This window comes from Scyliorhinus torazame, chromosome 7 (assembly GCF_047496885.1).
Source record: "Scyliorhinus torazame isolate Kashiwa2021f chromosome 7, sScyTor2.1, whole genome shotgun sequence".
In the NCBI taxonomy this organism is placed as follows: domain Eukaryota; kingdom Metazoa; phylum Chordata; class Chondrichthyes; order Carcharhiniformes; family Scyliorhinidae; genus Scyliorhinus; species Scyliorhinus torazame.
Genome location: NC_092713.1, coordinates 87,197,108 through 87,213,343, shown reverse-complemented (window position 1 = coordinate 87,213,343; position 16,236 = coordinate 87,197,108). Strand labels below are relative to the sequence as shown.

The 16,236-nt window shown below is 44.1% G+C and overlaps 1 protein-coding gene across 2 annotated transcripts in view; it reads right to left on the bottom strand.

Annotated features, from left to right (window-relative positions):
- scp2a (sterol carrier protein 2a) overlaps positions 1 to 16,236 on the bottom strand; it is a 123,733-nt gene that overhangs the window by 93,282 nt on the left and 14,215 nt on the right. For both annotated transcript variants that reach the window (XM_072511017.1, XM_072511016.1), the window contains exons 6-9: positions 12,544 to 12,670; positions 9,842 to 9,905; positions 6,620 to 6,706; positions 3,635 to 3,785 (exon numbers count right to left, since the gene is read on the bottom strand). In XM_072511017.1, coding sequence (XP_072367118.1) covers positions 3,635 to 3,785; positions 6,620 to 6,706; positions 9,842 to 9,905; positions 12,544 to 12,670 — 429 coding nt within the window. The remainder of the gene's footprint in view (positions 1 to 3,634; positions 3,786 to 6,619; positions 6,707 to 9,841; positions 9,906 to 12,543; positions 12,671 to 16,236) is intronic.

Genomic DNA, 16,236 nt, shown 5'->3' with positions numbered 1-16,236 from the left:
ACGAGTAGGCTTCAATGAAGTTACTGTGAAAAGCCCCTAGTCGCCACATTCCGGCGCCTGTTCGGGGAGGCTGGTACAGGAATTGAACCGTGCTGCTGGCCTGCCTTGATCTGCTTTAAATGCCAGCGATTTAGCCCAGTGTGCTAAACCAGCCCCTTGCCTGTGATGCTCTCACCCAAAGAGCAAATTTTAAAAGCTTAGTGGTAGCATACATCTGACAAGACAATAAAATATATCAACAATAAATTAGATTTAATATGTAGCAGGCACATTTCATTGGAAACTCATTGTAAGTACCTGCAACATCAACAGGAACTTTCATTTATTTTGCATTTTTGATCAAGAAAAGTGTCCCAAAAGGAATCATTTTTTAAAAAAACAAGTCAAAAAAGGACAGAGAGAGTGAGATACCAAATTTTAAATCAAAGAGAGGAATTTCAAGGCTGGTCTTGGAAAACCAATTCTCCTAAACTACTTCCGCTGTTTGCAATTTCTGGGATCTTTCTCCTCAGTGCCAGCTATCCTTCCCCCATCTTTACCTCACAATCCAGACCACCCCTTCACCAACTCCATCCCACGATAATCATCCCACAATTCCACATCTCATTATCCCCACTGTCACTTTCAGACTCCTCAATCAACACTCTATTGCTCCCATCCCCATTTCTCCCTCCAATGTACACAGAGCCGGAGACATATTTCCTCTTATCTTGGGTTTTGGATATTAAAACAAAAGGGAAATTATTGCCCTGGTAGGTCGTTCTAAATGTATCCTTTTACTCATTATGACTCACGAGAGATTGCTAAATCAGAAATACTGCACTTTTGGTCTCTTGTTAAGCCAAATCTATGACACATTGGTACATCATTCACCTCCTTTTAACCTGCATATTTTAATATATCGCTATTATCCAGCTGAAATCAGATAGCACTGTCAAAGCCAAACCAACAGGCTAATACCCCACAAGATGCTGTTAGTTGCTAACAAGGATAACAGTGGACTTTAACTCCTTGACAAATTTGGCAGTGGTGCTCCTTACATTCACCTTTTCTAAGTGGCTTTGCAATTCATACAGCAACTGTTAATTTTCCTTCATGGTAAGATATCCCCACCTACTGGTGTGCATAGGAACTGAAGCTAGTCTCCCAGGATAGTTTATTGTTACATTAGCCTACAGTTTATTTGTCTTTCCTGCCTTCCCAGCATCGAAAATCATGGAATAGAAGACAAAGCTAGGAGGTGGACCGTGGGGTCGGGGTGGATGCATTACCGCAGCCGGCAAGGCAGCCATGCGGCTGTACATGCCGCTGACAGCCCGCTTTAAACCTGGTGCTCTGGGTTGTATAGATAGGTCAATCCCCCCCCCAAAAAATATTAGGATTTCGGTCCAGTATCCTAGCCTCTGTTGGGGTCTGGTCTGGGATCATAATACTTTTGCGTCTTTTTTATCTTATTGAACTGTTGTGTATGCAAGAATCTAATTCATGCTCATTTGATAGTTATTTTTCAGCTTTCCCCATTGCAATCGGTCTTTTACAGCATACGCACTTATGAATAAGTTGAACTTTAATGCAGTTGGTATCACTATTTTCCAGTTGGGTAATTAGCAGCTGGACTAAGTGTTACTGAGTAGATTATTCTGTTGTGCGTGCCCTGGAGGATCCAAAGTTCAGTTATATTTCTTAAAATGCTGGCAACAATATTTGTTCCTGGCAGGACTAGGGTGGCAGTGCTGGGAAAATAGCAGTGCAATATTTGCTTTCCGACTCCCAGGCCAATCTGCCAGTTGCCAATTCCATCCAGTTCTGGAAATGGGCTGCTTGAGCATTTAATTTAAACAAAGTCATGAAGACAAGGGGCCCAATTCTTATTGAATTGTGGCTCGCTGGGCTACAAGGTCTACTACTGCTCCTGTTTCTTGTCTTCTGGGGCAAAAAAAAGGACCCCAAAACAATGTTTGCACCAAACCTAGTCTGCTTATTCATTCTTGTTATAAAGCAACTTAGAAGGCCCCACAAAACTCTTCCCACTAGCTGTTCTATTCCAGAAAGCAAGGTGGATAAAACTGAAGAACAAGCATAAAACTGAAGCCAACGTTTACACACTTTCAGAAGAATTTATTTGCAGAGATGCTAACACACAAACGACAGTTTCAGTCTGTTCCCATTTATAGGGAGGAGGTGAATTCTCAGTTAATGACTACCACCTGCACACAACTAAATACAATCACCATACAATTAACTCCTGCTGCCTGTCCTTCAGTACCCCCCAATCTGCAGCCACTCCTTCAATGCCCCCTATCTGCTGCCAGTCCTTCAGTGCCCTTCAACTGCTGCTTGTCCTTCAGTGCCCCTCAACCTGCTGCTTGTCCTTCAGTGCTCCTCAACCTGCTGTTGTCCTTCAGTGCCCCTCAACCTGCTGCCAGTTCTTCAGTGCCCGTCAATCTGCTGCTTGTCCTTCAGTGCCCCTCAACCTGCTGCTTGTCCTTCCGTGCCCCTCAACCTGCTGCTTGTCCTTCAGTGCCCCTCAACCTGCTGCTTGTCCTTCAGTGCTCCTCAACCTGCTGTTGACCTTCAGTGCCCCTCAACCTGCTGCCAGTTCTTCAGTGCCCGTCAATCTGCTGCTTGTCCTTCAGTGCCCCTCAACCTGCTGCTTGTCCTTCCGTGCCCCTCAATCTGCTGCTTGTCCTTCAGTGCCCCTCAACCTGCTGCCAGTTCTTCAGTGCCCCTCAACCTGCTGCTTGTCCTTCAGTGCTCCTCAACCTGCTGTTGTCCTTCAGTGCCCGTCAACCTGCTGCCAGTTCTTCAGTGCCCCTCAATCTGCTGCTTGTCCTTCAGTGCCCCTCAACCTCTTGCTCGTCTTCAGTGCCCCTCAACCTGCTGCTAGTCCTTCAGTGCCCCTCAACCTGCTGCCAGTTCTTCAGTGCCCCTCAACCTGCTGCCAGTTCTTTAGTATCCCCGAACTGGCTGCCAGTCCTTCAGTGTCCATTCTTTGACAAAGGGTCATCTGGACTCAAAACATGAGCTTTTTTATCTCCCTACAGATGCTGCCAGACCTGCTGAGATTTTCCAGCATTTTCTCTTTGGCTTCAGTGTCCACTCCCCTGCTGCAAGTATTTCAGTGCCTTCCAACCCAATGCCAGTCCTTCTTATCTGCTGCCAGTCCTTCAGTGCCCGGCTCTCATCTGTTAGTCCATCAGTGCTCTCCCCCTCTTCACTGGCAATACTTCAGCACCCTGTCCCCCACTGCCAATCCTTTAATACCCTTCCATCCACTCACTTTAAGAGCTATAATTTGGGCTCAGCTTCCCAGAGGAGCAAAGAAATTTCTTGTTCCAGGTTGGTAGCTCACCGACATCATTCTAATGGGGCCTAAGTGTGCAGGTGGTTCAGGCCTCCCACCAATTCCATTGAACAGTTATTAGGTTCGAATGTGACCATCTTCTACCTAAAATAATAGGTATATAAAAATTCATCCCTCTATTTATACAACTAAAAATATGTCTATCCTGATTCCTGGCAAAGGCAAATTAAATTTAAAACTTTAAATGTTGTCCTAATTGAATACAAGGGGCTCTGCTACTAATACACTTTTTCATACACAACTCATACGAAGGTTATTTGAAAATCTTACCGCCTTTATGCAACTGTTTTCTTGAAAGCTGCTTGGCAAATCGGTTATCATTTCCTGGGCGAGAATTTCTACAGCTTTAGACTCCAAGCCATGTCGCAGGACAAACTTCTCACTCGCCAAGACAGCTGCTCCTGCACCATTAGACGTTGGACTATATAAATTATAAAAAGGCAAAAGGACGAACAGCTTCATCACTTATTCTGATCTGATTGTTGCACATGTGAAAACAAAATTTTAAATATTGTACACAAATGAGGTTTATTGTACACAAATTAGGTTTATTCCACTTTAATTTTCACCCATTCAGTCCTGAGTTGTACAAGTGCATCAATTATCATATGTTGCCAGCTAAACAATATCTTATCCAAGTGATCATTCTTTACATGTTTCCATGGATACTAGTATCAAAGCATGAAGGACATCACTGATTATATCAAATATCCACCAACAGCGTGAAAGTTACTGGATAATAAAAGCTGCCACTACTGATTTCATCTCCCACTTCCTCTATCTCAATGTGCTGGCACTAGGCCAATTGTACTGACTGTCATGGCTCTGATGAGATCACCAAACACAGCATCAAAGTTGGAACTTTTTATGTGGTTTACAAATGTTGTGTTTTCATCCAATGATCCGTCAAAGAGCCTGTCATGTAAAAATGTTTCAAAGGAGCATCTCTCAAGATCTATTCTTGGTTTCATTCCAACATCAAGAAAAGACCAATAACTGGGGGATTCCCCCCCACCCCCCAAGACATGTATACAAGTATAATATAATTGTCTCTCCAGAACCTTGATGTATATACACTTCCTCAGTTTTTACCTCCCCACACCCTGGTTTTTTACTTTTTATTTATGTGATATTATTAATTTTTTTAAAAAGAGATTTATTGTTTCCAATTAAGGGGCAATTTAGTGTGTTCAATCCACCTAGCCTGCACATCTTTGGGTTGTGAGGGTGAAACCCACGCAAACACGGGGAGAATGTGCAAACTCCACACGGACAGTGACCCAGAGCTGGGATCGAACCTGGGACCTCGGCGGTGATCTTGCTAATTATATAGCGTTGTTGTTTTTAATCTTGTTTGTACTACCTTCTCCTTTTTTCCCCCCTCTTTCTTCTTTGTGTACACCTGTAGATATCCTGGGCGGGATTCTTCAAAACGGCAGCTAAGCGTTGATGCCGATGTTAGCACCGGAGTGTTTCACATCGGCATCAACGGGCCTCTTTGCCCAGCAATTCCGTGGCCCACAGGGGGCAAGCACGGCGCCGGAGTGCTCCACGCAGCTCCGGCTGCCGATACGCGGCCCTGCACTGCTGGCCGTGTGTCCGCGCGGACCCGGGCGACAGGGCGGACCCACACAGTGGGCTGACGCGGAAGAATGTACGCCCCCCACCAGAGTGCACGCGCCCGCCAATCGATGGCCCCTGATCGCGGGCCTGGCCGTCGTGGAGTCCCCCCCCACCCCCCCCAGAGACTGATCCCCCCCGTCCTCCACCAGGGCGGCCACCGCAGCCGCGGCGCCGAGCTCCCATCGGGTGGAACCATACTTGAATCACGCCAGCGGGAACCCGGCCGGTCGACCGCGGAGAATCACCGCGGAGGCCTCTTTCAACGGCCCCTGACCGGCGCCGTGTCGACCGCGCGCGACTGACATCGATCCTCCGGTCGCCGGAGGTTCGCATCCCGGCATTGTATCCAATCGCGGGTCTGATGCCCCATTCTCTGCCTCCGCGCAGAGCGCAATTCGCCGCGGAGGCTCGGACAATCCCGGCCACTATTTCGGAAAACCCAATGAAAAACATTTATAAAAAAAAGACTAATAACTTGTTTATTTTTCATATTCATATATCAAAATAATTTAAAATGGACGTATTTGTCTGACGGTGTATTTTATGGAAACATGAACATGGTTATATTGTTTCATTACAACCTCAATGCTTCAGCAAGCTCAGTGGTAGCAATCTTGCTTTGCATTCAAAATGTTGTGGGTTCAATCTCATTTCGAATTCTTGAGAACCAAGGTCTACACTTTAGTGCAGTACCGACATCGTGTTGCACTGGCAAGAGTGCCATCTAATAGAAGAGCGCTTCAATGGGACTCCGTCTGCCTTTGGGTGAGGTAAAGAGCCTCTGCCATTTGTTAAAGAGGACATCCCTCAGTGTTCTAGCCACATATCTATCCCTCAACCATCAAACATCATGGAATCCTAACAGTGCAGAAGGAAGCCATTCGGCCCATCGAGCCTGCACCACCCCTCCAAAAGAGCAACCCAACCAGGCCCCCACCCTATCCTTGCAACCCCATAACCCCAATCAGACAGCACAGCCCTGGAACCTAATGGGCAACTTAGCATGACAAGTCGACCTAACCTGCACATCTTTGGACTGTAGGAGGAAACCGGAGTACCCGGAGGAACCCCATGCAGGCACGGGGAGAACGTGCAAACTCGACACAGTCACCCAAGGCTGGAATCAAACCCAGGTCCCTGGCGCTGTAAGGCAGCAGTGTTGACCACTGTGCCAGCCCATCTGATGATTTATTTCATTGCAATCTGTGGAGCCGAATTCCGTGCATGACAACGGTGACTACATTTCAAAGTACCTCATTATTATAAGGCACTATGGGATGTTTAGAGATCATAAAAGACAATATAGAAATGCCAATTCTTCCTTTCCATCACTTCCACTTTTGATGCTGTGAGACCGTTAACTCCCAAACGTTTTTTCCTGTTTTATCTTTCCTTATGGCAAAAAATGGGAATAAACAAAGCTGAATCCTGGCTCAGTCAATATTCCACAGTTGGGCAAGCTGTGAATAGAGGCTCAGAGATACATGAATAGGTCTTATATTGAAGGGAAGGCTCGAAGACAAATAGCCCAAATTGTACTTTTAGCAACATTCACCTAGTCAAATTGCATTTGAGATTTTTTTTTTTTTTAAATGTGCTTAGCCAGCAAATTAAAAAGTACCCCATTCTTACCAGCATTGCAGGAGAGTCAGGAATTCAAAGATCTGACGAGACTTCATCACCTGGTCAAGACTGAACTCATCTTGAAACTGAGAATATCTAAACAAATGAACTGCGATTATTTATATTTCAAATGAATTAACAAAATCACAATAATTCACTTTTATACGTGATACCAAGTTTATGATGATCTTACACATGGGACAGAGCTGCTTTTATTCCTGAATTTTAAGGCAAAGCCATTTAAAAATTAAATTTCAGCTTCAGGCCAAAAATATGGCTGATGGAGTTGTAGAATATATTTTTCAAATAATTGAATGTACATATAGTTTATCTTCTTACTTTTTTTCCTTTTACTTTTGCCCCCTCAAGGATTATTACTGATGAATCCTGAACTCCTCAGCTGAACGGGCCCAGCAAAGAGACAATGATTCCTTTGTTTCTTCACTGAGAGGAAGAAGGGGAGGAAGAAGGGAGAAAGGGACTCGCATGGACTAGGGCGAACTCTAGAAATTTTTAACAATGGCTAGCAGGACCCAGATGTGGATGTTCCACCATAATTTCCAACAGATTCTATTTATTTTGCGGAGGAAGAAGATGGTGTGTGAATCACGCAGAATGGAAACCTGAACTCAGGAGGGCCATTTGAAATTAGTGGTGAATTCAAACTGATCCCATTTTCGCTGTTCCAAGGGCCTTTGCCTGCAGTGTAGGAGTAATGAATTCATGGAGCGGATGCAAACATTTGTGAAGGGTGGATAAGGCGTGTTTAAGTGTCAAGATCTTGAAGATTTTTTAAATCCCCAGCCCATTAAACATTAAAACATTCTGGATCTGTCGACAGTTTGGGTTAAAAGAAAATCCTCCAATCAATGCTTTGATTGACAGGTGGTGTCGGTTAGAAAACAGTTACCAGCTGTTCCTGTTTCAATAAAGTTTTATTGCTGACATTCTCCAAGAGATGTTATTACAGTTGAAGTCCTTATGAATACTTGACTGAGTTTCAAAAGGTAAAAAAGTGCTCGTCTCAGCAGGAGGGGGGCTGAGTTCACATTTTGATTAACAGTTTAAAGAGACCATTAAATGATTGGCTGCATTTGATGTGGTTACTGGAACTTTGTTTTTCATAGGTTGAACATTTGTGGGGATTTAAAATCTTTGAATGGGTTTCATGAATTTTGTGGGGGGGGGGGGGGGGGAGGCGTTTAAGTATCATGCATGTATGATAGAATTCTATTAGATTGCTAGAAGTTTATATTTCTTTCATCTCCACTTGGTTCCTACGGTTTTCCCACAATGAATATTGGGTGAGTGGCTATGGAGGCAGCATGGGAGGGAATGAGTTGGCTTGGAGGAGGCATGCATTGGCGTGAAGAGTGGATGGGGATACAACAGGGTGTAAGGGGTCGGTGTAAGGCGTGAGGGCCTTACATTTTCTAAATCAACTGGATGAAGTCTCAGAGAAATTAGATGGAATTTTCTAACCAACCAGACAGCCTCTACATTCTCCTGCCCCCTTGGCCACTATAATCCACTTCCAGTTGGTGGGTCTGACTATCATGGAGTGACAATTGTGTGTGACAGGGCCCCTTTAAACCGAGGTGGGTCTGCCGAGTTGGCTAATTTCCCGACTCTAGTTACCCACCTCAGTAGCAAAAAGCCTTATTGTCCAGAGACCAGGAGTAAACCACTGAGATGGGAGAGTGGGCAAGTATTTTGCAGGTTTGTTTTCGGATCGCGATTTAGCGCGCAAAAAACAGAGCCCCATTTTGGGCGCTGAGAATGACCCCGCTATCAAGCAGGGTTCTTGTTTTTTTGGCTGCGGCGAGGAATGTCCTGCTGAGGACACACTTACCTCACCTCACCCAGCAAGGGTGAGGTCCCGATGGCGACGTCTCGCGAGACCTCGTTCGATCAATTTATCAGGTTCTCAAAACCCCCAGATTTGAACTGAAGATTAGAGCAACTCCTGTACATTAGAAAGTGTTTCTGGGTTGACCTTATATTGTATGCAACTAACCTTGTATATCTGTACCATTGAAAATGATAACCAAAAGTTCTGTTAGTAAGCTTTGCTCACTGTTCAGAGTGACTAAACAGGAAGCTTAGATTGGGACAGGTGAGACATTCTCTGCTTAGGTTAAATGCTAAAATCGATGAGTGTATAGAATTCCAGCTCAAGAATCTCAGCCACAATATAAAAAATTATCTGACATTACTATTGCCTGCTGGCAAAAGTGTATGCAATAACATATTTTATATCAAAAATAAGCTCAAAATGCACAAAAGTTTAATGAATAAGAACATAAGGACATAAGAAAGAGGAGCAGGAGGAGATTATTTGGTCCGTTATGCCTGATTCACCATGACAAGATCATGGCTGATACGCAACCTCGACTCCACCTTCTCAAATTATCCCCATGTACTTAAGTTCCCGTACGGTACCAAAAAAACCTATCGAACTACACATATTTACGTCATAACTGCTTTATTCACATAGAATACACATCAATAATTCAAACATTCCAAGGTCACACAAATACAAGTTAAAACCAAAAAGATAAAATGGCCCAGATGAGGTAGTTTGCTTAATCCTTTGACTATTGAACTCTCCAGAGAAAATATTTACATAACATCTATAAAATTGTAATCCTGCAAAGTCACAAGTAAGCAGGATAATAGAAATGAACAGAAGATTACAAATGATTTAGTGATATATTTTCTACTCTGGCAGGACATTCGGTCTCTTTTGCTGCTAACAAGGAAGAACAGACTGGGCCAATGACCTGAGCCACATCAATCCAAAACACTGGGGATAAAGCAGCTGGTGTCCATGCTTCCCCTCCTCACCATCCCATAAGAATCTGGGTTGTAAAAATTTAAATTTAAAGTTAAAGTTAGGAATACCAAATTAGTCATAAAGCTTCCTACTTTAGCTCACTCATTTGAAAAATTTCCAAATTTCGGAACTCTTTGGGATGGATTCTCCGCTGACGGCTTTCTCCCACACCTGGGGATTTCCCCGACGGCATGGGGCTGCCCACAGTGGGAAAACAGGAGCAGTGTGACGGAGAATCCACCCCTTATTTCTTACACTTTTTTTCCCCATGAATTCTGCAACTCTATGGTGCTTTGAAACTCCTAACTCTTTTCATTTTTGATGGTGCCCTGCACCATGGGCTATGGCACTTAACTGTCAGTGATTAACTGAAAAACAAGCAAAACTTTACTTACGGATTATTTGTGGAATGTTTGTGATTTTTCCAAGCTATTTTGGCAAAGTGCTCTGGTTTAGTACCTGTATTAAAAACAAAAAGATAAACTGTACTGGAGACTGGTTTACACACTATATTGGATTCAAAACAAATACAGGTCAGTGGAGTGAAAGAGGTGCCAAGCATGCAGTTTCTATGCAAGATGAACTCGAGACTACCTCATTTCAGTTTGTCATGAACTAGAATTTAATATACAAAAGTGCCTAGGTGCATGTAGATGATCCGACATGGACTCCTCCTAAAGTCCTCGCCAACACAGATTGTAGACGTCAGTCATTTGGATTCACTTCATTTAATATCAAGGAACTGAGTGCACTGGTTACAAAAAGGGTGACGGGTTGACACCATTCCGACTGTTCTGAAGTCTTGTTCTCCAGAACTAGCCACACCGCTGGCCAAGCTACAGCTACAGCATAGGCACTGACTTTACAAAGTTCCCAGGTATGCCTTCTCCACAAAAAGCAGGACAAATCCAAACTGGTCAATTATTGCCCAGTGAGCCTATTTTCAATCATTAGCGACGTGAAAGAAGGTGTCGTCAACAGTGCTTTAAAATAGGACTCACTCGCCAATAAGCTGCTCATCGACACTAAGTTTGTGTTTTGGCACAACCACACAGTTCCAGACTTCATTAGAACTTTGGTCCAAACACGAATTGAAGCGCTGAATCCCAAAAGAGGTGAGAATGACTACCCCTGACATCAAGTCAGCATTTGACCACAAGTGGCTTCAAGGAAGCCTAGTAAAACAGGTCAATAGGAATCATGGGGGGAACTGGCTGGAATCATGCCAAGCACAAAAGAAGGTTGTACTTGTTGGAGGGCAGAAAATCAGTGTAGGAATTCTCCAGGATAGTTTCCGAGGCTCAACCATCTTCAGCTTCAACAATGACCCTCCCTCCATCATAAGCCAATGGTGGGGATATTTCCTGATAACGACAAGTGGGGATCTTTTCTGAGGACTACACAACATTCAGTTGCATTTTCAACTCCTCAGATAATGAGGCAGTCATGTCCTCTTGACGTTTTAATTGCATTCCCATCACTGAATCCCTACCATCAAGAACCTAAGGATCCACCATTGAACAGAGCGTAACTGGAAAACTAACATAAATCTTGTGGTTACAAGAGCAGGTCAGAGCTGGGAATTCTGCAGAATAGCTCACCTCCTGATGCCCCAAAGCCTTTCCAGCACCTACAAGACACACTCTACACAAAGTAACAGCCCGTAACAGCCTCCCCGAACAGGCGCTGGAATGTGGCGACTAGGGGCTTTTCACAGTAACTTCATTTGAAGCCTACTTGTGACAATAAGCGATTTTCACTTTCACTTTCAAAGTACAGCCCAAAAACTCAAGACGTTATACAGAATGAAGGACAACGATGCCAACTGATAGTTATTCCATCTAAAATCTTGAGCATTCATCCCTCCATTAGCACTGAACTGCAGCAACTTGCTTCTTCAACAGCGCCACCCAACTCAGAACTTCTATTACCTAGAAGAGCAGGTGCAAGGGAACAGCACCAAGAGAATACCACCACCACTTGCAATCTAACTCACACACCTTCCGGATTTGAAATTCTTTTGCCATTCCTTCATCATCGCTGGGAAGTTCCCTAGTGGCACTGTGGGTGTATGTGCCTCCACCATATAGAATGCAGCAGCTCAAGAAAATTGTCATCTTCTCAAGGGCAATCAGGGTTGGACAATATGGCATGTGGACTTGTCAACAGTGCCACATCCATATCAAACAAATAGAAAGAAATGTTTTTCAGGCAGCTAATATGGATGGTTAATGTGTAAATTTGGGGGAAAACTGACACTATATATCCATACTCAACCTTTTTAAAGCTTGGAGTTTGTGGTTCCGCTTTTAGCAGGTGGCACAGTTCTGTGAACACCTGAGAACAGTTACCTCAGACACTGCTCTTGGCTGAGGTTCAGGTAGGAGAAGTGCTCTCTAAGGACCCAGGAGAGAGCCCTCCTCCTCTCTCTGTGATCAGCTAAATCCTCTGCCGCCTCCGCCTCACCTCCATTATGCTGCAGCCCAAGCAGAACTGCAACCATAGGCCTCATGACTGGAAGCAAGTAGTGTGTTCAGGAGTCTTTCAAAAGGTCCAGTGCCATTGGTTCTGGCTGAAAAATACTGCTGTCAAGTCCTCCAACAACTCAGAGGTTCCATTAACCTTGCAGCAGGTAGTCAATAGCACCTCATCTTAAAGTTGAATAAAGACTCATTTAAACAGCGCTGATGGTGAGGTCTCTCCATGCACATTTGAGAAAGGACTGTACAAAATGGCAGGTTGGCCATCAAATCAGTGTTATACACAAACTGACATCAGAATCCACTCACTCTACATACTTGTGGCACACGCATGGGACATCTACGCGGTTGTCCTTTACAACATGGCGGTCAGCGTGGGCCAAGCCAGAAGTGGTCAGAGGTGCTGCCGCCCACACCCTGTCATTTTTTCTGAACTGGCTCCTGTAGCACCGGAACTACCAGCTTCACGAAGCCCAATTTTGCAACCACTATCTTTCAAGTTACTGCACATGATACCTTTTAAATAATATGTTAATTTTCTTCAGAACGGATCAAGTCTTTAAATATGTTTGCATTGAAATGGATGACAAATGCACAGGCATGTTAGTTATAAGTACCGTATTTCTCCATATGCTCTTTGCCAGCACTTCCAAATAATTGTGGTGCTATTGGGGCTGCAGAAATCCCATATTTATTATTCAGCACCTCACAGTGTTTGTCCATGGGATTGGTCCGGTCAGTGTACTGAAAACACAAAGGATAAATAATCTCACCCAGATAAAATGGACAGAAAAGTAGACATGAAATAGTAGATCACTAGTGGGAGTCATTTAAATGCTAACTGGAAAGGATACAGATTTTAAAAATTCCCACAAGGAGTAAACTAATTGAACCAAAAGTTAGAGCTCTCTATTTCTATGCATAAAAAGGAATAGGCCATTTAGCCCCAGGAGCCTGTTTACCATTCAATATGGTTGATCTGTGACTGAACAGAGCCTTTGACCCAGATCCCTTAATATCTTTGATTAACTGAAATCTAATAATCTTAGAGTTTAAATTAACAACTCAGCTAGCACCAACTGCTATTTGCGGAAGAGAGCCCGAAACGTCTACTACCGTTTTTGTGAGAAATGTTTTCTCATTTTAATCCTGAAAGGTTTGGCTCTACGTTTAAGCTATGCCATCTAGACCTAGTGGAACCAGGTGGAGCTAGTTCCTTGTAGTGAAAAATAAATACAATAAAATTAATGGCACTAAGAGGAAACAAATATAAGAAATACCCCCCAAAAAGGAAAGAATTAAACAGATCCAAAGGGCTAGGGCAGAAAATAAAGATGGCTCAGTTACAAGTTAGCAGTGGAGACTTTTGATAGGCTTATAAAGAAAAGATGCTGATCAAGGAAGCAGTGGGCTACGAAAAGATGAAAGTAGCAAACCTATAGTGGGAAATGAAAGACTTATATTGCTGCTCACCAAATATTTTGCCTGTATACTTAACAGTGGTGTAATAGAAGGAGTACAGGAGTGCCTTAGGGGGATATGGACGAGTAATTCACAAACATCAGTACTGAGGAAGAAATAGGATTAAAGTGTTAGTGGAACTTAAGAAGTTAATTCACAGTTTTGGATGATCTATACTGAGGCAGGTTAGAGATGAAACATCAGGAGGAATGAAGCATAATATTTCAAAATTAGAAAAATAAGGACGTAAGGAGAGTGAATGTTACATCCTTGTCAAAAAAGCAATGAGCTAAACCAGCTCAGTTAGCCCCGTGTAGTACTAGGAACACTGCAAGAGATCATAATTAAAAATGTTTGAAAAGTATGGCTTAATTAGGGGCAGTCAAGACCCAGTCATGCTTGACTAATTTGAATCATATTTCAGAAGAAATTAATAAAGGGCCTATATTAAACGTGGCATATATGAACCTTCAGAAATTGCTGAATGAAGTGCTACATTAGAGTCATATTATGAAGATTAAAGCTTAGGCAGCTTTCATAAATGGATGATTCATGGACTGAAAGCAGAGTATCGGAATGAGTGGAAGTTTCTCAGATTGGCAACATTGAGCTGGTTGGATGCAGGAGGGATGTGCAGAGGGAATTGTCTCATTTTTCCATAAATATAAATGATTTCAACATGAGGATTGGTGGAATTACATCAACTCTTGCTGGCAAAACCAAATTAAGGAAGATGGAACACGGACCAAGAATGCAGCATACTACAAGAGAACAGCACGGTAGCACAGTGGTTAGCACAGTTGCTTCACAGCTCCTGGGTACCAGGTTCAATTCCTGGCAGGGTCACTGTCTGTGCGGAGTCTGCACATTCTCCCTGTGTATGCATGGGTTTCCTCCGGGTGCTCCGGTTTCCTCCCACAGTCCAAAGACGTGCAGGTTAGGTGGATTGGCCATGCTAAATTGCCCTTATGTGTCCAAAAAGGTTGGGTGGGGTTATGGGGATAGGGTGGAGGTGTGAGCTTGGGTAGGGTGCTCTTTCCAAGGGCCGGTGTAGACTCAATGGGCCGAATGGCCTCCTTCTGCACTGTAAAAATTCTATGATTTCTCCCAAACGTTTTGCCTCGAGATCTTAGGAAAAAGACTGCTTCCATAAGCAGATGGATCTCTATGAATTGAAATTTACACTGTGTACATGTTACAGAATGGGATAGAACATCCAATATTAGTAATTGTAGTATGGAACATTAAAGATAACATGGGATTACAATCACATTCTCCTGCTTCTTGAAAGATACCATATTTAATCTGAGGAAGCCAACTAGATTAATTTGTTTTGCAGGTTGAATTCTAAGTAGAAACATTAAAAGCACTATACACAAATCAGAAAACTTAAAGGAAAATAACATTGAAAACAATCCACAAAGTTTATTCATCATATCTTCACGTTGAATAGAAACACCCATTGATGGGATTGTCCAGTCCCCCCAATGACCAACCCCCGCCACCGGGTGTTGACAGCGGAGGAACCAGAAGAACCTGCTGCCAGCCAATGTCAGGCCACCTCTGCCACTGCAGAAGACATCGCGGGTTGGTGGAAAATCCTGCCCAACATTGGATTCAAACATATTCCTCACTTTGCAGACATTCACTTTTCAAATTATAAATAGACAAAGTTCAAAGTTCAGATTTATTGTCAGAAGGAAAACTTATTGAGAATTCTCTACTATCTGATCAGCTGAAAATCCTCTGAAGATTAAGAAGATAATCACGACAAACAATGGAAAGGAGACTGATGAACAGACGCTTACACTCCAAAGAGTTGTTAACACCTTTACCATGTACAATTTAGTTAACAGGATCTTCCTGGGCCATCATCAATTTCCTCATCAGAGGAAGTCTGCCGTTCTTCCCCCTCCTTCAGCATGTCACCCTAAGCTGTATGATGTTATGGAGTACACAGCAGGCTACCATGATATGCGCGTCCCTCTGGGGGTTGTATTGGAAAGCCCCTCCAGAACAGTCCAGGAAGCGGAAGCGCATCTTGGGCACGTTGAACACCACTTCAATCATGCTCCTGATCGTTGAGTGGATATCGTTATAGCGGTTCTCCGCCTCACTCTGGGGCCTCCGCATAGGCATCATCAGCCATGATCTCAGCGGGCAAGCCTTGTTGCCCATCAGCCAAACCCTCATCTGAGCAAGTGCCTCAAAGGTGCCGGAAACCAATGAGTGTGCCAGGATCTACTCATCATGCATGCTGCCTGGATATCAGGTGCAGATATGCATGATGTGCAGCTGGTGGTCACACACTCGTGGAGTGCAACCCCTTCCCACAGATGAAGGGCACTCCATATCAAACCGGTGCTCGGAGGTGACATATGTGTCCACCATTGTCTCCTGACCTGGGGCATGACCTTGGGTAGGGTGCTCTTTCCAAGAGCCGGTGCAGACTCGATGGGCCGAATGGCCTCCTTCTGCAATGTAAATTCTATGAAATTCTATGCCAGAGAAGGCATCAGATCCAGCAGCCCCGGCATCCTGTTGGGCCTGGTCCAGGTTGAAGGTGATGTATGTAGATGCCCAGGCGCGTAGGGCATCCATGACAGCGCGGATGCACCTGTACGCTGACATTTGCGAGATCCCGCACAGGTCCCCACTCGAGCCCTGGAATGAGCCTGATGCATAAAAGTTGAGGGCCAGTATCTCCTTGACGGTCACCGGGAGCAGGTGTCCTCCTCCATACCCCCGTGGTGCCAAGTGAACTACCTTCTGACACAGGAGGCGCACAGTCTCTCTGGTGAGCTGGATTTGGCGGTGGCACAGACTGTCCAGCAGCTCCTTGAAGGGCA